General features: G+C 38.4%; 2 protein-coding genes across 5 annotated transcripts in view; one reads left to right on the forward strand and one right to left on the reverse strand.

Annotated features, from left to right (window-relative positions):
• LOC108668193 (protein enabled) overlaps positions 1-14869 on the forward strand; it is a 66291-nt gene extending 51422 nt beyond the window's left edge. For 2 of the 4 annotated variants that reach the window (XM_047881147.1, XM_047881145.1), the window contains exons 3-9: positions 1184-1342; positions 1796-2214; positions 5253-5569; positions 6294-6508; positions 6994-7172; positions 8738-8895; positions 9802-14869. In XM_047881147.1, coding sequence (XP_047737103.1) covers positions 1184-1342; positions 1796-2214; positions 5253-5569; positions 6294-6508; positions 6994-7172; positions 8738-8895; positions 9802-9830 — 1476 coding nt within the window. In that variant the 3' untranslated portion in view covers positions 9831-14869. The remainder of the gene's footprint in view (positions 1-1183; positions 1343-1795; positions 2215-5252; positions 5570-6293; positions 6509-6993; positions 7173-8737; positions 8896-9801) is intronic. The other 2 variants (XM_047881148.1, XM_047881146.1) reach the window with 2 other exon arrangements.
• A 1222-nt stretch (positions 14870-16091) lies between these two features.
• LOC108668194 (proton-coupled folate transporter) lies at positions 16092-21699 on the reverse strand. Its single transcript, XM_018155364.2, has 9 exons — positions 21421-21699; positions 20964-21203; positions 20612-20742; positions 20040-20343; positions 19675-19801; positions 19026-19127; positions 18404-18541; positions 17071-17311; positions 16092-16697 (listed from the first exon to the last, which is right to left on the reverse strand). The coding sequence occupies exons 1-9, from the start codon at positions 21613-21615 to the stop codon at positions 16607-16609; spliced, it is 1569 nt and encodes a 522-aa protein (XP_018010853.1). The 5' UTR covers positions 21616-21699; the 3' UTR covers positions 16092-16606.
• Positions 21700-22237: the final 538 nt, after the last annotated feature.

Consider the following 22237-nt stretch of genomic DNA (forward strand, 5'->3'; position numbering starts at 1 on the left):
TGCTAAGAGAGATCATTCCCTGCTAAGAGAGATCATTCCTTGCTAAGAGAGATCATTCCCTGCTAAGAGAGATCATTCCTTGCTAAGAGAGATCATTCCCTGCTAAGAGAGATCATTCCTTGCTAAGAGAGATCATTCCCTGCTGAAATCAGTCACTGCTTTGAGATAGTTGGTAGACTTGCCATGTACAGGTCGACTAGTCAATGATTTGTAATTTTCTGGCGTTATTATGTTGTAGAATTTAATTGAAACAGGTTCTAAACATTGATATTATGAATTTGCAAATTAAATCTGAGACGAACATCAAATTTATGTTATAAAATTGTTCGTTAAATCAAGTTAACAAGCAAAGCCATTAGATGTATTCAAATAGTAAAGCATATAGGTCGATATTTTGATTGTTAACATCACATTTGGCTTTGAATATTTATGGTTATTTGCTGTCGGTTGTGCATCGTTTCCTTGTTCGAGATCTTTCCCTAGATCCGGCGAGCTAGCCTTGAAGATGTTTGACAACTCAGCGTTTTATCATCACATGACTCACCGCCTCACGTTACTGCAGCCATTCTTGCTCGCTGATCAGATCAGATTCTGTTGCAAGGCAATCGTTTTTTCATTCTAAGAAACCTAATATTATCTTATTCAACATCATACAAATAGCAATATTTTCGCGATTAACAGGTCAAGGCATCCATGTCATTATTATGTGTTGCATGCATCACCTGTATTTCCTAGCGCTTTTCACTCCTTGATGTTACAAGCATACGGTCTTGTGCTTGTCTCTATTATCTGTACTTGTCTGCAAGTAACGCTACTGTTGGAAGACTGAATGCCGACAAACTGGTCAACGAATATACTTTTCGTCTCCCGGGTTCAAAATAATTGCAGAAATTTGCCGATTTGGTGTCGTTGACGGCATACAGAAGCTATGGTTGGTCATGATACGAATACACGTTTATTCTTATCGTGCAATATCAGTCTAAAGATAAATATAAATCAGTATTATAATGGACCAGGGAAGTTTAGAATGATCATAAATAGGTTGGTGTTGCCTTGTTCTTGACGGACGCCTACAAGAACTTCAAAGCCTTCGGCAGTTTGTGATCAACTGCGTTATCGGGCTAGCCATGTAACTGCGTGATGCATTTCTTTTCCCTGCTATTAAGCTTATCACATTTGCCAGGTTGTGATCAACTGCGCTATCCAGAAAGCTTTGAAGTACAACCAAGCGACGCCGACGTTCCATCAGTGGCGGGACAACCGCCAGGTCTACGGCCTCAACTTCTCCAGTAAAGATGACGCGGACGCCTTCGCTCAAGCCATGCTTACGCAGGCCCTTGAGGTGCGATCTCATGCTAGTTATAGCGCCTCAAAAACTCCTCCACTTCCAGTAGAAATGTTTTTATCTGTGATTTCAAATGTGAATCCGCTATATTTTTAAGGCTTTTTATTACAACAATTGTATAGACTAAAATAACTAAGCGTGACTTCTCATAATAACTTTTTAGTTACTTATTTTTCTTTGATAGTGTTGCTTTGACTTGTCGTTGTCGGTGGGTGTGAAAATGCTGACTTTTTAAGCTTAAGATTACGAGACCAATCGACCAACCATGCAGCAAAGCTGACAATTTTTTGCGTGTAATCGTTGGTAAACTTGAGTGTTCATTGAGTGCCTCTCAGCTACTTTATTATTCAACTGTACATTTCTTTGGTTATTGTTATTATGTTGATTAAACTGATCAAGTGTGAGCTATGCAGCTAACTGCTCAGACTAAATCTCGTGCTGCTTGTGCAGATTCTCAATAACGGTCCTGGGGCAGGCAGACAAATGCCTCCACCCCCTCCCCCTCATCAAACTCCCCCTGGGATGCCCTCTCAGCAACAAATGCATCCTCCTCAACCCCCTCCCCACCAACAATCAAATCCTCCCCTACCTCCCCACCAACTCCAGCAATACCAGTCGCAGCCGCCGCCCCAGCCCATCTACCAACAACAGCCGCTGCCTCAGGTGTACGACGAAGACCTGGCCTACAGGTACGGCACGAGTCACAGCACGAGTGCTCCTGAGCACATTTACGGAGGTACTCCACAGCAGCAGCAGTACCAGCAACCACAGTACCAGCCAGCACAGTACGCTGACCAGCAACCACAGTACTCAGACCAGCAGCAAGTGGATCGAACCTATGATAACTTCAGTCACTACCAGGACACACGGTACGACCCTCGGGGCTGGCGTCCCGTGTGTGAGATGATGTCTGCTTTGAGATCCATCCGTGGTCAATGAGTGTGTCTTTGTGCTTGGTGTGTGAGGTGAAGATGTTTGCATTGAGATTTCATCAGGGTCAGTGAGTCTATATTTGAATACTGGTTATTCGTGATGTAGAGATGTCTGTTTTTTAAGTGCATCGTGCTCACCAAGTCTGTATTTGTGTGTTGTTTGTGAGGTGAAGATATTTGCTGCGAGATGTACTCGCAGTCAGTGAGTCTGATTTCGTGTGTTGTTTGTTGTGTGGTGCCGCCTGTTGAATTATAGTGGGCAGCTCTCGTCATATATTTAAAACACAACGCACACCTCTCACTGCTTTATATACATGGTGTAGAAGATATCATATATCAAGCCCCCGCTGATGTTATAAAAATCTTGTACATATTGTAGTCGGGACTTTATTGGTTTATATCTTTTTTTTTCATTATTAGTTTCGCCTTTGGTTTAAGCTATCGTGTATATTCGAACATTTTCTTTCATATGGACATCCGTTTTTGAAACAATTATAATTCAAAGCTGATGCGACAGCAGTTGTGGTTTTCATTCAAAACGTTAGCTTTGTACAAAATTCATTTGTTTGCTTTACTGTAGAGAAATATTAACTACTCTTTGTGTTTACTAAACAATACATGTGCTGTGCGAATGAACGTTTTTTGATGCTGAATTACCAAATATTTTTAGACTTATAAAACTTATTACATTAGACTTTTGTAAAACAGTCGAGCAATTTCTGAACGTATTGAATTTTTTATCTCACTTCCCTACGCTGTACGTTAGACTTGCTGAACTGAATATAACTTCTTTACATTGAAATGATAACCTTCTGGTAAAACTCTGGAAATCTCAATTTTATTATGCTATTCTTTGGGAATAGGTACAAAATTAATGTTTGATACAATAGGTGTTCAAGTTTCCCTAATATATAATAATGATAGGGATCAAATAGAGATCAAATAACATCGTTTTAATGCATGATTTTTAATTTAGATAATCCGTGGTATTTTTCTGTGAGCAGCATGCTAATTTTTTTTTGTCAAAAATTAAGCATTCGACTATTGCTTTAAAGAAAGGCCCCTGAATTGTGACTGAATTTGGTCCTTCCGCATGATATTAAGTTCGTTGTTGTTTCAAACATGTTTCCCCTCTTGCTTGTTCAGTCTCCAGAAGAAGACTAGGTGCATTAAGCAATATTCTGCTGCACATTTTAAATAAAAGTTTCCCAATCAAGTCTTGATCGCTATTCGGTATTATATAAAGAAACATTTCTATTCCACTTGCTACAACTTTCTCCTGGTCATTGGTGTGTAAAAATGACCACCAGTTGATGTTAGGGAGACTCCTTGTAGGGTGGCAGGAATTGTTTCATTGAGGTTCTATGTTGAAGGTTTTTGTTGTGTTTAAAGCTAATGAGTGATCACATGCAATGAGATGTACAGTCGGGACTTGTCCAACCTTTCTCCAGTCCTTTTGTAAGTGTTTAGCTGAAGGCAGCCTCGGGTGCGACAGCATCTTGTCTGCAGGTATTGACGCTTTGCTATTTTCTTATTTCTGTTTTTTTTTTGTGCCAAGTATACTTCTTCTTGTGTGTCCTGCTCATTTATCTTTGGGTGATTTCTTCACTCCACTTTTTTATATTCTCTTTGCTGATGCTTTAAGCCTTAAAATTTTGCATACAATTCATAATTATATCTGAACTGCAAACTCTCTGTTCATCACCACTTTAATATTTCTTTCTTGAAAAAATATTCAGCTTCTTAAATACTTTCCTTCACTAAAACATTTCCTTTTCGCTGATTCTTCCATCGACTCAACGAACCCATCAGTTCTGAAGTGAGAATGTGAAAGTTTAACTCGCTTGATATTCCTGTCATCTACACTCACCGGGTTATTGTGTTTAGGTTGAATTTTTTGTCATGAAATTTAGGCGACACGATGATTGCTGAGCGACCGCAATCTGCTGTCGATCACATCACTGTCATTCTCGTTGGTTTTAGGCCTCTGCTATGTTAAAATGATTCTTCTGAGTATTCAATACTTATGCTTCGCTCATTATTGTTGTTGTTGTGATGTTCCACTTTTCCTTTTCCTAGCTCCTTTTCATCAGTCCATGCTAGTGGCTCTACTTCAGCGCATCATATTTTGCATTATATCCACTGTACATCTCAGTAAATTTTATTCGCGCAGTTCATGCAATGAGATATTTGACCATAAATTCATCGCTTGTTACGCCTGTCGAGACGACGTTGCTGACTTCATTCCTCGCTCATAATCTACTTCTGTTGACATTATGGCTTCAGCTTCCACGTTCGCATATTTGACTTATTATGCTTCGGCTCATTCTGGTGCTTCCTGCTAATCAAATATGTCAGTGGGGAATAAATTCACTTACTTGTATAGGTAATACTCTTGCTGATTTGATGTTCGTTTCTCACTAATCCATAGATTATTTCATATTAAAACCTAGTTTTGTTACTTTCCTAAAGTTGCTCATAGAATTTATGTTTTCTGCGTGCTGTGTTAGCGAACTATGTATATTAATTCTTTTGGGAATGTACTTATTGATCGCTAATTTCATTAATTCTTAGAATTGTAGTTGAATATTAAAGCTTCTATTTGTAAAATCTGACAAGACAATGTTTAATTGTACATTTGTGTGAAAGAGAAATAGGCACGATTGTGCAGCATAACCTGGTCACAGATTACTTGTATTTTTTTATTGAAGAAAAGTCGGCATGTGACTTACTAATTGATTAATCCCCGATGATGTAGACGCGTCCTAAACGTCATATAAACTCAAGGAGAAGTCGGTTGCTAAGAACCAAATTCATTTGGCATTTGTATAGAACGTTTCGTTTCTTACTTTTCCACTGCTAGGTTTTCCTATGTGAAATCGATTGTTATTCAGCCTCAAAATTTTCTATCAGTTAATTGATGTTCATTCTTTTCAGCCACGATGAATAAATGAATTAAATGAATTGATGTTCAGGAGTCTGACGCGTGACGAGTCGTTGATGTTGTCTGGAGGCCTCCGCATGGCTCCCCAGGCTCCCCCTCCTCCTCCATCTTCCCACCACCGTAACAATTCTGCTCCCACCGGCCCCGGTGTGGTGCCTCCAGCTCCACCACCAGCACCACCTGCTCCTCCTGCTCCACCTCACGCTCCTCCTGCCCCGGTGCTGAGTTCCCCAGCTCCTGCACCTCCCCCACCTCCTCCTCCTCCCATGGGTGGCGGTCCTCCCCCACCCCCGCCGCCGCCCTCGCATCACCTGGCGGCAGCGCAGGACGACGGCGCTGGCGGGACAAGTGAGTTAACGACACATTTTTACCGCTACAAATCTGAGCCAAAATGATCCTTGTAGTTCTATGGATAGAAATTTGATATCTAATTCATTAACTGAATAATTATTCCTTGTTGTTCTATAGATAGAAATTTGATATTTAATTCAATAACTGAATAATTAATAATCATGCTGACGATTGCAGAATTTATTTTAAATTCACATATTTACATGAAGCGTTATCGCATCGAAGGAATCTAGTGTTATTAAAACGAAGATCTGAACCTTGGTGCTTGACTGTGAAATTCTGACGTTTTTGGCGTGTATGAATCATCCCTGCGTGACAAAAAGCACTGAATGTTGTGTCACCTTTTTAATTCTTTGGCGATAGAGAAGTTTCATTGTTTTTTCTTAAATCTTATGAGTGTCAATTTCAAATTTACATTTATTGATTTCCTTGGCAATATTGAAATCAATTGTTTCAATTTTTTTACAATTAATCTTTTGAAAATTTGTTATTTCGTTGAATTTTAAGCAAACAATGGCCGCTAGATCACTAAAATCAGTAGATAATCTTGAAAAATTGTATAAGAAGGAGATTGAATCCAATTTGGTTTCCTTGCTTGTTTGTCGTTTTGTTTCCCGTGCATCAAAAACCACCAAAAGAATTTGAGAAAATTACCAAATGCAAATTGATGGTAAATAAAGACGATGGAGGAGCCGGTGATTAATAGTGATTATTTTATCAGGTCTATCAGCGGCGCTGGCGACGGCCAAGCTGCGCAAGATGCGGCCTCCTGACAGCGACAGCACCAGCAGCAGCAGCTCGGGGGGCAGCAGCGGCGGCAGCATCGGCAAGGGCCCCGCGGACCGCCCGCCCCTCATGGGCATGAGCATGATGGACGAGATGGCCGCCACCCTCGCCAGGAGGAAAGCCAAGACCCAAGCTAATGGCAACGCTGCCGTAAGTCGCGTCATTTGATCAGACTCGACTTACGTTAGGAACGATATTTAATATGTGTGTACCGGTCATGGAAAACCTGGAAATAACGATGTGATGGGAATACAACAAAACAGTGTGATGGGTATACAAGAATGTGATGGGTGTACGATAATGTAATGGGTACTGGGTTGTCGTATACCCATTACATTGTCGTATACCCATCATAATGTGTCCAGGTTTTCCGTGACTGGTACGCGGCGGCGGGCGTGCGAGTAATGATGGTAATGCGCGATTATGTTCCGTATCCGAAATAGAAATTATGTTTGATTTATCAACTTAATTTGTGGACATTGATGGGGGAGAAACTTGAAAATAAATCTTTCTAGTTATTGATTTCTGTCGAGTCCAGCACTCTGTAACAAAACGTTTGAGATTCATTTGACTTAGTTGAAGGACATGTTCTTGCTAATGCTTAACCTACGCATTAATTCTTAAATTATACGCAGGAGAACACAAGCGGTGGAGGTGGCGGCACCCTGAAAGGCCTGGGCCAGAAGAGCCCCAGCAGCAGCAAGCTCTCAACAAATGGCATCACGAGCAACAACAACACCAGCAGCCGCTCCAGCACCACGTCAGGCGGGGGCGGCGAGTCTCCTAAGCCTGCCCGCAAGAGGTCAGCTTCTATGTAAGATTTGGGGGCGGCAGTGGACGGCGTCTGGTGTACTCGAGTGGTAGGCCGGTGCCTCGTACTCGCTGCATGGCCTGCCCTGTCTCTGGTCACTTGCTCTGTCGTGAAACCAATACACCAGATTGTCATGGCGTTGTTAAGGGTGATAACCAAGTATCATAATCCTGAATTGATAGCAAGTATAACCGATTGCCTTACTTGCTCTCTTTTAGAAAGTATAACCTATTATCATGCACTTGAATTTTGAGAAAGTATAACTGATTGCCAACACTCTTTGATTTTGTGAAAGTATATCCGATTAGCCCACTAAATTTTCAGAGAGGCGACTAGAGTCTGTGTACCTCTGAAGATTTGGCTACACGACAGATTTGAGTTGCCATTTACCGTGTTTTGTTACGTATGTCCGATAACCTCTCGTGGTGTTCCAACCTCTGGTCTATGCAGTCTGCTTGTCTTATGTTTGGATGTCTTCTTCATGATGATCTACTTACATTAATATGTTTTTATTCCTTGACGTGCCTTCTCATCACTGCGTTATTCTAATATAACGTATTGTGTTCTCTTGTATGTAAACATAGTCACTATAGACATTAAGTGTTACCCTTGCCTTTACTTTCTATTGTCAAAAAGTTGCAAGCGCTCCTTGAATTAGGTCTTTGAGATGGCACCAAAGGGCCTATTGATCATGTCCTATTTCACGGCTTGTTTTCATTTCATGGTATAAACGAATATTTTTCGTAATTTCTGGCTTGGGATGCAATTGTATTAATTTAGATTTCTTACCACAATGGACTAGTGTTTGAAAATTCGCCACAAGCTTGACTCAGCGCACTTGAAGGGATGACCTTCGGTCAAATAGTGGACGCTATGGCATGTATGTTTAATTTTTTTAAATACTTTCTTTCTCCTTTGAAGAGCTAGTTGTTGCTGTGACCTTATTCACACTGAAGGATAACTAATAATATATCAAGACTTTGAAAAAACTCTTCCGCCTGCTAAATTTCCGTTGTTCCTGCGCATTCACCGTGTCGCCGTGCATGTTTATGAAGTTTATATAAATCGTGACTCGTTTCAAATGGTGTATTTAAATAACACCTTCATTTATTTGAATTCACGCATGCCTTTTACCATCTAGTTTGTAATCACTGATCAATTGATCTCCATGTCTAAACTCGTAATCATTTCAACGCCCAGCATAATCCACATGATGTGATAAATTAGTTCTCCATTTAAGAAAAAATTCTGTCACGGCTATTAATCAAACTCTACTGTGTACCTAACTAAATTCTTGTTTAAATGATATAGCTAGAGTGTGTAATTTCTATGTGTTGTGTTCACCTCAATGTCATCTACCCATTAGTATTTCCTTCGGGAACCTCATTTCACGCGTATATTTTCCTAACCCTTGAAAACTTCCCTATGTATTTAAGTTAAATACTCTTACGTATTTGTCGTGCTTTCATTGTGTTTTCATTTGATTCATTGTGGGCAATTTATAGCAACTGAATTGTCTGTGCTTAACTAATTTAACGAGAATTAAGTAATTAATTAATGCGTGCCAGGTTTGGGTCAACGTGCGACGATGGCGGCCCCACGAGACTAAACGGCGTCTCTGGCAACGAGGGCTGCGTCACCAGCCAGGACCTGGACAACCTCAGGGAGGACCTCATGGCTCACATCACCAAGGAGGTCAACAAGTGTAAACTGGAGATCATTGAAGGTCAGTTTTAATCTTGGATATTATTAGTGGTTGAAGGTCAGTTTTAATCATGGAAATAATTATTGGCTGAAGGTCAGTTATAATCATTGATATTATTAATGGTAAGGTCATCTGGAGGCTTGTTATTAAATGGCAGTTCTTCTGGGGGCTTGTTATTGAAGGGCAGTTCTTCTGGGGGCTTGTTATTGAAGGGCAGTTCTTCTGGGCGCTTGTTATTGAAGGACAGTTCTTCTGGGGCTTGTTATTGAAGGGCAGTTCTTCTGGGGGCTTGTTATTAAAGGGAAGTTCTTCTGGGGGCTTGTTATTGAAGAGCAGTTCTTCTGGGGGCTTGTTATTGAAGAGCAGTTCTTCTGGGGGCTTATTATTAAAAGGCAGTTATTCTGGGGGCTTGTTATTAAAGGGCAGTTCTTCTGGGGGCTTGTTATTTTATGTTTGCTGTTTTATTAAGATTGTATTGTGAATCAGTTGTTTCAATAGCTTCCTATTGACGCTTAGTTGTAGTGATCTGTTGTTATTGAAGATAATTTTTTATATTGTTTTCTTGATGGTTTTATTATTTTAGTGGGATTCACTTGAACTTTTTTAGTAGAAAATAGCGAGCGCTTGTGACGAGAAATCAAGACTATGCCTAGCTGAGTTGCTGATGAATGTCGTACAGAATTTGTCCATAACACATGGTTTTTAATTGGACATTTCGCTAGAACTGCCAGTCAGTAATGGCATATGAATTGGAAGTTATATTTCCAGTTTTTTTCGAATTTCAAGATTGTTTGGAAATTCAAATTTACTGAAATTTTTTTGTATCTTTTGGAAAAATGTGTCTTTTAAAATGGTTCAGGTTTGAATTCGTTATGTTTTTGAAGTTACGGTTTACATGCACACTCACCACGCCTTGTTTACACGCAGCGATCAAGATGGAACTGAACAGGAGATAAGCTTGGGGCTCAGCTGCTGACCGGCCCGCATTTATACATCAGACGTGAGCGACGCCTGACGCTTCGACAGGCTCCACCTGGGAAACCCTTCATGTCTCTTACTGTCAACTGCCAGCATTTGTATATTTTTCCACTTTTTGATTTCCCTTTACGCTGACATTAGGAACTTTATTTATGTTTAGTATGATGGCCGAGTGCCTGTGATATGCAGAGCAAGATAAACGTATCTTTATATATCGGTGCAATTCTGCTGCATGTCGAGCTTTTTTCATTTTAAAAACTCAAATGATAACAATGAGATTCAAAAAAATAATTCCCAGGCTCGATTACTTTTAGTCTCCTACTTTCAATGAGTTTAGATTGAATTTCGCAGTAAACTAGTATCAGTATAGCTCCGTTCACTTGGTACGTTATTATTGTGACTTGATTTTCTTACAGAGGATAGTGATATAAATTTTTCCGTTCACTTGGTACAGTTCAATAATACCAGTGATGAGACCATGAACAAATATGAAGGCTTTCATTGCATTCTTTCTTGCGGATCAATGTTACTCTGAAGGATGCTTCCTGTTCACGTGTATCTTTCATGTGTTGCTTGGACGTGGGTGCATCCGGAGACCTGTTGCACTAGTCACTTCTTCCCTGCCTGCCAGAATTTGGACATCGACTAATTTATAATACGAACTGTAATCTTAGGACGCTGTGCACATGAGGAAAGCTTGACATGCTTACGCTGTTGTGTGCTTTTGAAGTCTCTTATTTGGATGTTGTGTGTGAATGCTTGTGTCATGCTTACACCTCTATGCCTTCTCAATACATTTTCGATTCGTGGTCAATGTTTTAGTTCACGTCAAGAAAGGTTATGTTGCTAAGTGCATTTGAGAGTCAAGTGAAAGTAACAAAACAGTTTTGTTTGTCGTCGTCGTCCGGCACGAAACCTATCTGTAGAAACGCTTCAAACTCCGAAGTTTATTTGGTAATTCTAATGTTTTTAAAGAACTATCTGTTGTGTTTTGTTACTACCTTGTGTAAATTCAAACAAACTGGAGATGGTTCTTTTCTGGACGATGTAATGATGTTTACTGAGTTTTAACGATGATGTATTTTGATTCCGGGACGGATTTCGCTGGCTGTTCTTGTTGCTGATAAGACATTTTCCCGCCTTGCTTTTTATTACGTAATGTACCTCTTAATCTTTTAATGTGTCGTTCCTGATCCTGAATTTCTGTTTACGTCTTTAACGGTCAGCTTGCTTTAGTTCCAAAGCTCATGTGACGAGGTGGCCAATGTTCTTCCTTTTAACTTAAGTGCTCAGAATATTTACGCCAACATTTACTGGTAGGAATCCTGCATATGTTCTCATATAACAAATTTCTGGTTCAAATTTGGAATTTAGTTGACTTAACATTTATGACATTCGTTGCACGTTTTTTCCATTTATTTCTACGTGTGACTGTCAATCTTAGAGCTCTAACTTAACGTCACATGGGACTCGTAGCGCGCTCATTGTGAAGGCCGACAATGGCATGCAGAGTCGAGACTCTGATGGCTGTTGATGCGTGACGCTCATCGTTGATACGAGTTTCCTTATCACAATTACTCGTCTATAGCAGTATTAATGTTCATGGCATTTAATTATTAACTCATTCCAGCGTATTTTTCCCCTTGTTTATAGGTTATTAATTTTATTTACCCGAGTACACGTTTTTTATTGACCCACCATTTAATCCTGTGAATTTCCATAAGCTTTTTAATTCATTAATAAGTAATTTGCCCTCTTCTTATCAGCCAGTGATATTCAAGATATTTTCGAAATAAATTTAATAGTGATATTTCAATAATCTATAAAATTTGTTCTCATTGAACTTATAAAAAGCATAAACATATTTTGCACCGTAAGAGATTACTTAAAAAACTCTCTTACTTTCACTTAATTTCATGTCTGACCCGCTAGTTGGTGATGGTGCCTGTACAGAATTGCCTTTCGTTGCTCTGTACCCTTGCAAGTTGTTCGTTTGTGTGCTTCTTGCATTGGAAGCACAATTATACAGATATGAATTAAATCATGGAGACGTCGAGCTGTCTTTGACTATTGACGCACTCAGCGGTTTGCTGCAATGAGAAAGATACTTGTTGGTAAACTGGAGAGAATACGAGGAAAGTGAAGTGATGTTTCGGCTCAAGCTGCCTTGTTCTTCGGAACGCAGCCTACTAATTTTCCTCATTACTTGTTCGTAGCATCCTAATGGAACTTAGTAGCAAGCCCACAACTCTCAATTGTCGTGCTGCTTGTCATTCATCTCCATTGAAGTATTGTTGTAGCTTCCATTCTTAGGTCCTAGATATTCAATAAGTGCGTGTTCGTGTGCAAGTGGTTTCGTCGTGTTGGGGAGCGGCAATCTTTTCGCAAAACCTGCTATCACCATCTTATCTTGATCGTAATGCCTGACGTGCAGTCTGTTTGAATCGTCATGCCTGTACGACCGATTGCTCTACTAGAAAATCCGTAAATTTTGCTGCGCTGCCACTTTTTGCTGCCTTTCTGTAGTTTTATTTTTTTTAAAGGAGCTCTAGTATGCTAGTTTTGTGCCATTTTTAACTTGGCACTAGCTTGGTACCGACTGATGCACGAACTCGGCATTGAATTGTGTCGCTCACTGTGGAATAGATTTTTGGGGAGCTGCTCGAGAGGAAATACAAGCATTAGAGTCCACTCGAGAGGTCTTCTAATTCTTGGTCTAAATCCTAGTTTTACCCCGAGACAAGTTAAGCTGTTAGCAGTTTTTAACTTCTCCAGTATCCGTTATTTAGCTAATATTGCTTATTTATCCATATGATTTTGGCATGTATAACAAAAAAATCGCTTCCTCTACTTTGTTGTTCCAGATTTTGAATCATTAATGCAAGACACAATTGTGTGTCTTAGTGCAACAGAAGTGAATGAGTTGATGAAATAAGTTCTTGTTGTTTCTTGATTACACTTCACATTTAGATTGTATTAACCTATTGTCTTAATTTATTTGTATTGGTTAGAGATTTTTGAACGCGCAGGCGCTCTTCTTTACTCGCGAGCGTCGCTTGTAATATGTGTCGATGTTTTGTACATTTTTTCTATTATCTTGTTATGTTCATATCGTTGTATAAATGTTTACTTTAATATCAAGCTTTGTGTTATTCAGTTGTATTCGTTCACCGTAACGAAAGGTTCTTCCTGTTTTTAATTAATTATTGTTTCGAGGAGAAACCCTCCTCGTTCATTTCTGGCTTCTGCAATTAATGTATTATGTGCTAACGGAAACACTTGATATTTAATTTTCATCTTGATCTCTTTCGTCACTATGAAGTTTGTGTCCATTTTTAAGGGACAAGAAAATGGACATCGCTTATAATGTAAAAAATGTCTGTTTTTTTTATCACATTGCTGATTTTTTGCTTTACTTTGTCAGCGCAGATTTTTATTCGTGAATCCCGAGTCTCCGAACTTTGGTAGATGTCGGACTGGCTGAGTTCGTAGTCACGACCTGTGCCACCAGTGATTTGCACAACTTTGAGATGTGGCGGTGTATTAATTTGCGGTAGATACGACGTTTAGAAGATTCATCTCCATAAATTATGTGGTTTCTTAAATAAGTATTTAAACTTCTTTTGTTAATTCGTTTCTGATGCTTAATTTTATTAAATTATGTTCAGTGTATCACGCTGTAATATTTAAGACGGTGGGCGTCTGCTGTTGCTTTCATTTATACAACGAAGCTTTAGCATTTAACGCTTGTATTGCAACGCGCTCCTGCAAAATTTTACTAAATGGTCATGATTTTCTGAGAACTAAAATCTGATAAAATCTAAATTTTTTACGTAAGCTTAGTGACATTTAGTCTCGTCAACTGTACTCTAAGGAAGATTATAACAATTGGTGCTTTCTCTGAGGATTTAAATAATTTGATCTTCGAACTGCTTGGTGCGGATGGATGTTGTCAGTGGGTTGTGTACATAGTTGGTGAAGCGTTCGTTTAAGGTTAGGTTAATGCATGAAGAGTACCTCTGTTTCTAGTGGATACTTGAGGTAACCGATGTAGTTTGAGGGAACATTGGTTCTTCTAGTCCACGGCTCCCCTGAACATCTCAACTATGCCGTTCGTGACACCCAGCCATTATCAGTGGAGCATCGTTCAAACGCCGGCTCCTAATCACCCTGAGTATGGAATTTTACAACAATTAGCATAACTGAAGGAGGACTCGGATTCATGTGAATTATTCACAGGCCTAAATTATGTTGGTATTCCCAATAAGAGCTTGGAATTATTCAAATTGTTTATAGACTTATGAGTATTTTTTTTTATTCAGGAAGGTACAAATAACGTTTGCCCATGTTTCATGAACAGTGAACTCGCTTCGTTGCAGGAGGAACTGCTCGGCTGTTCTGAGAACCCAACTTTAGATTGCTGCCGTGGCCACATTGCTTTGCGCTTGTTGAAGGTTATGGGCAAATTCTCGATCATTCCATTTTTTAGCGCATTAATTTATCGTTAGGCCCAAGGTGCTTTGAAGCTCAGGTCACTTGCTCTTCTCAGAGATCATCTTCATAGATTCGCTTCTCACTAGTTCGTGCGAAAATATTAATCCTCTGAAGTCTTTCGCTTGTGCTTCCCGATGATCGCTCCTCTTCCGTAAACTTGTACCGTCCGCTTTTATGTTCATTTCCTACCAACATTGAGCATTATATTTGACAACAAATTTCTATGAAAATATTTTGCCAACTTAAAAGACAGCGCGAGTGACCTGAGCAAAATTGCCCTTCTTGCTGCAATGTTTTGAACAAGATTCCACATCCCGCTGAACTCTCTTGTCTCTAGGCTTAGATTGGACCGATGCTCATCGTTGAAGTATCATTCGATAACTACTATATTTCATTATAGTTAATATTTGTAGTGTTTTTAAAGAAAGTGAACATGTCGTCGTAGTTTGATATACATGCCATATTCTTAGATTAACCGACCGTTCTTGTAAATACTCCATTGTGAATAAAAGAAATCATTTGCTACGTCGTTTTACTATAAGGCATCGAGAACAGAAAAATTGGCTGTGAGTTACGATGCGAATCGAGGAAATTGAAATATATACGGTTATTTAGCCAAAGCTGTACAACCTTGATGTTGGAAGTAAATGTTTTTAGTTGGACATGAAGATTACGAAGTACAATAGCATTGAACTTGAATCGAGAGCAAAATCTTTTGTAACGTAATTACTAATCTGGTCTTTTGACACTGAAGGAGCTAAGGTAACTAGAACAGTTATGGACGGAGATGCGGGTAGTGAGAAGCAAGAGAAGTAGGTTCTGAGAAAATTACTCGTATTCCATTTGTACAAAACGTGCAAACACTAATTTCAATCACATACATGAACCGTGAGTAACACGGCATTATTTAAATGGAAGAAAAGTGGTTCAACGTGAAGTGTAGCATATTATTATCACAGAAGGGTAGGCACCACCTATATCATGAGGCTATATGCCTTGGTCTGCTGTATCTGTGATACCAGCATTGAGCAGGTCAAATCTAATGGCGACGACCAAAGAGCCTTGTCATGTCCTGGTCATTTTTAGGTACTTTATCACAGAATTGAAAATACCAACAAGATAAAAAAAGCCTATCAAGAGGATCCATTAAGCGACATAATTTGATATTTTTGTGGCAATATTAATTATAAAATAACTGCAATATTCAAACTACTAATATACTCGTAATAAGATAAATTAACAATATTAGTAAGAAATGGGATTAACAAGCGGATAATGGATATCTATATGGATGAATTGGATACATTTCTTAGAAAGCATGCAAAAAATTATCATCTTAAGTAGAGAGGGAAAAGTGGCTCACGTAAATGTTTTACCTCCAATAACCAGCAATGCATTAATTTAAAATCTGCTATGATACAATAAAATATCAATAAATAACTTGAAGCTTACAGAGGCAAAAACAAATAACTAAATAACTCAAGCTTATAGCTAAAATAATATTTCTACTAAATGCATTTCAGAAGTAACCGGAAATACAAAGTAACAAAAACAAATCAATATTTTTAATACAAACTACTTTGATTCTGCCGCAATGAACTTTAAATCTGCTCGCGAGCTACACAAACGTGGGCCAGGAAACGTTCGAAAAAATTCATACATTAAATTATAGATAATCAATAGTGGATATCAATCTGGGTGTGAGGAATAGACTTAAACATTAAATTCTTGGTCTTCACATCTGGTGACACAATATAATAAGTGAATTAACCCCGTATACAATACACTCAAGGTTCAGTCTTAAAAATGTCCTTGGAATAGAATTATTCATCATTTACACGAGAGGAAAGTATTGCACTGGCAGGCAGCAATTAATTTATTTATATAATGAGCGGCCACTCATCTGAACGGCGGCTCATAGTTCTCAAAGGAGGGACAATCAACTGTTAAAGCAACATGAATTCACCAGAGAATTTGGTTATAACAATTCTTGTCCACAACTCCCAGCCGTGACGAGAAACGAAAGTCCCATAGCTAGCACATTCATTACAAAACCAGTCTTATATAAAAGGTACCAATTAATTATTGTCACAACCTAACCAAATTCTAAAATCACAACCATCAACAATCTCATGGAAATGTACGGCCAAATTCCTAAGCATGGATGACAATGTTTAAAACCTTCATTTTAGTGAAATAAAAAAAAATTAACGAAATATGAACAGCGATTGAGAGAAGCCTTGGCATGCCTAAATAAATATCAGGTAGCGACGTTCTCGCGAGGCTCCTGAGAAGTGTCATCCAGCGCCTCACTGCTTGACGCTGACAGGCGCTCCAGAATTAACATGACCCTGCAATAACAAGTGATGAATTTGTGCCTACAAGAATATTCAAAAGAACTATCATGTTCAGCTAATATTTTTATATTATTCAGCTATATATTAAAGAAATTATCAATTTTCTGACGTAACCAGCTAGTTGACCACCAGAGTTTTCGATTCGATCGCGCGTTATGGTCAATCCATGGCAGAACAAGCGAGAAGAAAATAATCCTTCAACAAGGCAATTGTGAATTTCAAAGTCGCAGCTTCAATTGGGATGCATGCATTAATTTCGTACTTTAGTATCTAAAATTGATTAATTTTTCATCCAATTGACGAGCATCCTGTGTTAAGTATTGCATCCCATTGACAGTATTCTAGGTATCCTTCGAAAATTCCTCACCCATATAAGCAAGCGCCGAGAGCAAAGCTTGCAGCCGCTGCAAAGAATATGGCCCCAGGCATGTAGTCGAGCGTAAGTTTGAAGAGTTCGGTGAAGCCAGGCAAGGAGATCATAGGCAAAATGCTCTCCACCGACGACACCAGAGAAAACACTTTGCCAACCTCTTCTGGAGAAACGCTCTTGCTCAGCTGCGAGCGGATCACAACGAGAGGCACGATTCCGCAAAACGACAAGCCCGACGCTGATGGAAAATTAGAATCATCAAATTCAGATAAGAATTATAAAGTGAAGAATAACTTAAGTGCGTAAAATGCGTTATATTTCAAGAAAAGATATAATAGCCAATAAATGAACGAGGACTAAAAGTTAATTTGAATGAACTAATATTAGATATTGTTTCCAGCACTTCAGAGGTGAGATCTTGGGCCCATTTGCTGTCTCACTCAATTATAAACTTGACATTAACGCGACTCTATTGGAATTATGATATGTAAACATTGAGAATTGGATCAAACAGTGAAATACTGAGCACTTGATGAGATCAGAAGCTAATAAAAAGAAATGCAAGGTGTGAGTAAACGAGAAAATAAAAGGGGAGAAAGGAATAACTTAAGTAGTCAACAATTAGTCAATAGTAAAGAACTGCGTATAAGCTTAAATTGAATAATTATACATTCTAAGCCAAGCAACATGCTGGTTAAATTGCATTTTAATACTTAATAACACTAACAAAAAATTGCTAGACTATTTACATGAATTACTGAATTATATAGAGAATAAATTCATCGGAACGTAAACCTTACTGTAACTCAAATTTGAGTCAGTGAAAGCAAAGATATGAATTAAACAATGACGAATCCACACGCAAGGCGAAAGTCACCGCGAAACACAAATGAAATCAAGTACGCGATATGAGCGGCAAGACATGAGTTAGATGCATTACATGAGAAGAAGAAGCTTTCAAACTGAAGAACTATAACTTAATAAACTGACATAGGCTTTGGCGATTTCTCCGACATCTCACCCAAGTGACAGCAGTCACTGACTCCTTAAATGCCCTTTGATCATTCATTCAGCTAGCTCATTTCAACTCTGAAACAATGCAAAATCTGATATGAATGAAATGATATATTCATAAGAATGACGAAAGATGATTTTGAAAAAATTGACATGAATGACGAAATTAACAATGATTTGGTTCACACCAGAATATTTTCAAGTGAATCTCACAGGTCAAATAAACAGTAAAATCAGAGTTACATCAAAATCTAAAACTCTACGGTCTAAACTACTTTTCCTAAATATAAACATCTTCTAGGTAGGTACTACTAACACAGAAAAAGCATGGACACAGTGGTAGCAAGACCCAGGGCTGTTCTCGAGGCGGCGAGGATTACAGAGCACACCAAGCCCAGCACGCAGTCGGGCGCGCCGAGTCTGTAGCTCGCGAAGAACATGATCAGGCCCGTGCCTGCCATCCACATGATGTGGTAATTAACTAATTAATATTTTATATTCCTATATTTTATATTCCTATATATTTTATGCATAGTATAAAATTTTACAAAATTTTACATGTTATACACTTTTTGTACCAGTATCTAGCACTCTACACCACTGGGACGATATGTCAATGAATACTACATATTATTTTACGTACCGATCCTAGACTATTAAATATTATGCTTAGGACAAACAACACACCAATAATGTTTTTACTTACACGTTGTTTATCAGTTAATATACGTAGGCTACATTATTACATTCATGTACATTACATTCATTCATTCATTATGTACATTACAATTCAATGCCTCCATATGTTGTTATTATTATATTGTTGCAAGTAATGTTAAATTGACATTTCGAGCAGCAAATTTCCTCATCGAAAATCCAAAGATTGTGTAATTAGTTTATTGTATGCAGTCACAGACGAGGAATGGTGAATAACTGACCAGTCAGATCCACCATCATCGACGCTATGGTGTAATACACGAAGCTGGAGTAGTCCCACCCAAAGCGTAGTTCCATGTACAGATACAAGAAGTCGACAGTCCCTGAAATTAGTCATTAATATCTGCCATTATCAAAATAGATTTTTATTACAGCCACCTGACTTTAGTTAAGTAAATTCCAACAGGCAGAGCAGAAAAAAGGTTCATTATCACACTTTAAGAGCATTCGAACAACGTGTATAATTATTTCTTGTAAAAAAAAAACAGAATAGAGACCAGAATAGCCCAACATAGAAAAGTCTTCTTGCATTCGTGAATAAATAACACGATACAGCAAATGCCGAAGCATAGTGACCATTGGGACACTAGTACCCAAATATGAAGATACCAATTATTTTCAGACTTGATTCCCATTATCAACAATGAACGCATTTGCTGGCAAAGGCGCGATCAGCTACACTCACCAAACACACTCACCATAAGTGATCACCAGACAACACACTCACCATAAGTGATCACCAAACAACACACTCACCATAAGTGATCACCAAACAACACTCACCATAAGTGATCACCAGACAATGCACTCACCATAAGTGATCATCAGACAACACACTCACCATAAGTGATTACCAGACAACACACTCACCATAAGTGATCACCAGACAACAAAGAGTCAAGATGAGGATCCAGAGACGTGCTCGTCCATAACAAGGGCGCCGTTTGCAGCAAGTGTTTATTGTATCCCGAAGTGACGTCATGCATCCACCGATACACTGGAAACACAATGGAAAGAAATTAATGTAAAAGCACCGAAAGTAATTATCTAATGCATGCTGGCATGTGCATAGATGATAAACATTGGCATTTTTTAGTTCACCACCTTAGAGTTTAAGTAACGTTGATTTTATAACATGAATGTAAGAGGAAATCATTCTTTTGCCATAAATAACTGAATCTCATGTCATCAATATAAATCTACTGTAAGATGAACAACAGAATTATACTACATACCAACATTTGATTTGCTAATGCGTTATTTTCTGGAGCAGGCTGGACATTATCTGGACTTAGGGGCTCCATGTCTCCATCACCATGTTGGTCCCAAACAACTTGACAAGGTTCACGAACAGCATTCGTATTTTCACTGTTTATTCTGACAGCTAAATACTGAAGTGCAAGTAAGTAGATACAAGCGGAGACAGCAAAGACAGGCCAGTATCCTAGTTTGGAGTACAGCACATCGCTTAGCAGTAGACCCACAGGCAGAGCTACCACCATTGCTGCATCAAGCACTGCAATCCTGCTGGTGCGCGACCTAAAAGCAGAATTGTGTAAATTTTATAGAAGTACAATAAATATTTATCATGGTGAATAATGAGACACAGATTTACATTATTATTAATCACAGTTCCTTTTCATATAAGTAGAATAAACTGAAATTTAAATAGTAAATAGTTATGAACACATAAATCAGTACTGGTATCTTAAATGGAAACAAACGTTTTACTCTCAAAGCAATACACATCATTCCACCAGTATACCTATTGAATATTGTTCCAACAACTCTGTTTGGAAATGCTCACTTTTCTCCAGACTTATCAGTGATGTAGGAGTAGCATGCCATGATGAGGATAGCAAAGCCTCCCGTGAGGCCTCGTGGCAGAGAGCAAGCAACCAGCCACATTGGGTCAGCTGATTGTACAAATGCAAATGCCTGCATGCAAAAAAATTTGATGTCAACAACTTAGCTTCGAATTATATGCTCAACTTTCAACAAAAATATTTAATGGAAAGATATTATTTGAAAAATCCAAAGATCAATATTCTATAAATTAATAGTCATCAATAAATTGCTTATATATATATATACAGCATTTGAATGTAAATTCACAACAAATTTGATGGAAAATATATCCTCAACACAAAAAGTCAAACCATTTGTGCTATTGAGGTGAAGGTAGCCCCAACAAGTGGGAGGACCAGGGGCAGTTTACGTCCATGTTTGTCACTGTAATCTCCCAGTAGGGGTCCAAGTATAATGGATGGAAGATTAGTGATGAGGTTGCAGTATAAATTTATATCTGCTGTGGTCTTCTCAACATTATTCTGCAGTGAGCTGTTTTGCGAGATGTTGCTGCATATAGTTTCATTGCCTCCAAATGTCAAGAGACAAATCTGAAAAAAAACAAATTTCACATAAATCATAAATAACACTCAGCACCATCAAATGATATTCAGAACAATTTTTAAGTTTTATACATTATACATATTACAAATATATAAATATACATCATAGAGTATTAATTAGAATTAAGTTCTCAACCATATGGTAGAAAGAATCAAACATATCAGCTGATCTAAAAAAAACTAATGAATTAATCAAAATTCTTACCCTCTCCAGCAATAAACTTGTGGTGAGTGTTGATGTAAGAGACATTGCCAACACATAGCTGAAGAGAACAGGTTCCACACTAATAGAAAGAACAAACTTTTTGACAGCTCCAACTCCTGCAAGAGGTTCACTGCTGGATGCTAAGACATTCTCAGCATTAAGGAGTGATTCTTGAGAATCATTGTGAGTAGTCATTCTCAAATGTGTCAAGAAAAATTCTTGTCAATGAATTATGGAGCTTCAAACATTTTTATGAAGATATTATTTGAAGTTAGCCTTTAAAACAAATTATCAGGAAGAATAAATAATTTTAGCACATAAAAATAATACCTATGCATGTTGATATTTCAAACTAAATCTGAAATTTTCAACCTATCTACAATCTGGAATAAATTCATGACCTAACAGTATAAATTGGTAAAGGCATATATATATTGGTGTAGTTTGGCAGAAGCTTCTCTTTTATGCAAGTTTGATTAAAGACCAGAGCATGCTTTTCATTAATAATCTTCTTGTATGTCTTTTCAATGAGTCAAACCAAATTTCTTGCAATATATAGTTCATTTTTTTTTTTTTTCAAGGCCTCCCACACTCACCATTCCAACAAAAAAAAAAGGAATTGATTTTATTAATTAAAAAACAGGGAATGGTTTCATGTCAATGATCAGGGCCCCAACCTTAACGCCTCTGATGGTGGCCTACACCGACTCCGAGGGTCACTGAGCTGTGACGCGAGCGAGGAGCGGGCCCACGTCGAACTTTTCTCTGACATGGAGTGGGGCACCCAGTAAAAGTGACTTATGGGCGGGAACAACTT

The sequence above is a fragment of the Hyalella azteca genome, unplaced genomic scaffold (assembly GCF_000764305.2).
Source record: "Hyalella azteca isolate HAZT.00-mixed unplaced genomic scaffold, Hazt_2.0.2 contig7177, whole genome shotgun sequence".
Taxonomy (NCBI): Eukaryota; Metazoa; Arthropoda; class Malacostraca; order Amphipoda; family Hyalellidae; genus Hyalella; species Hyalella azteca.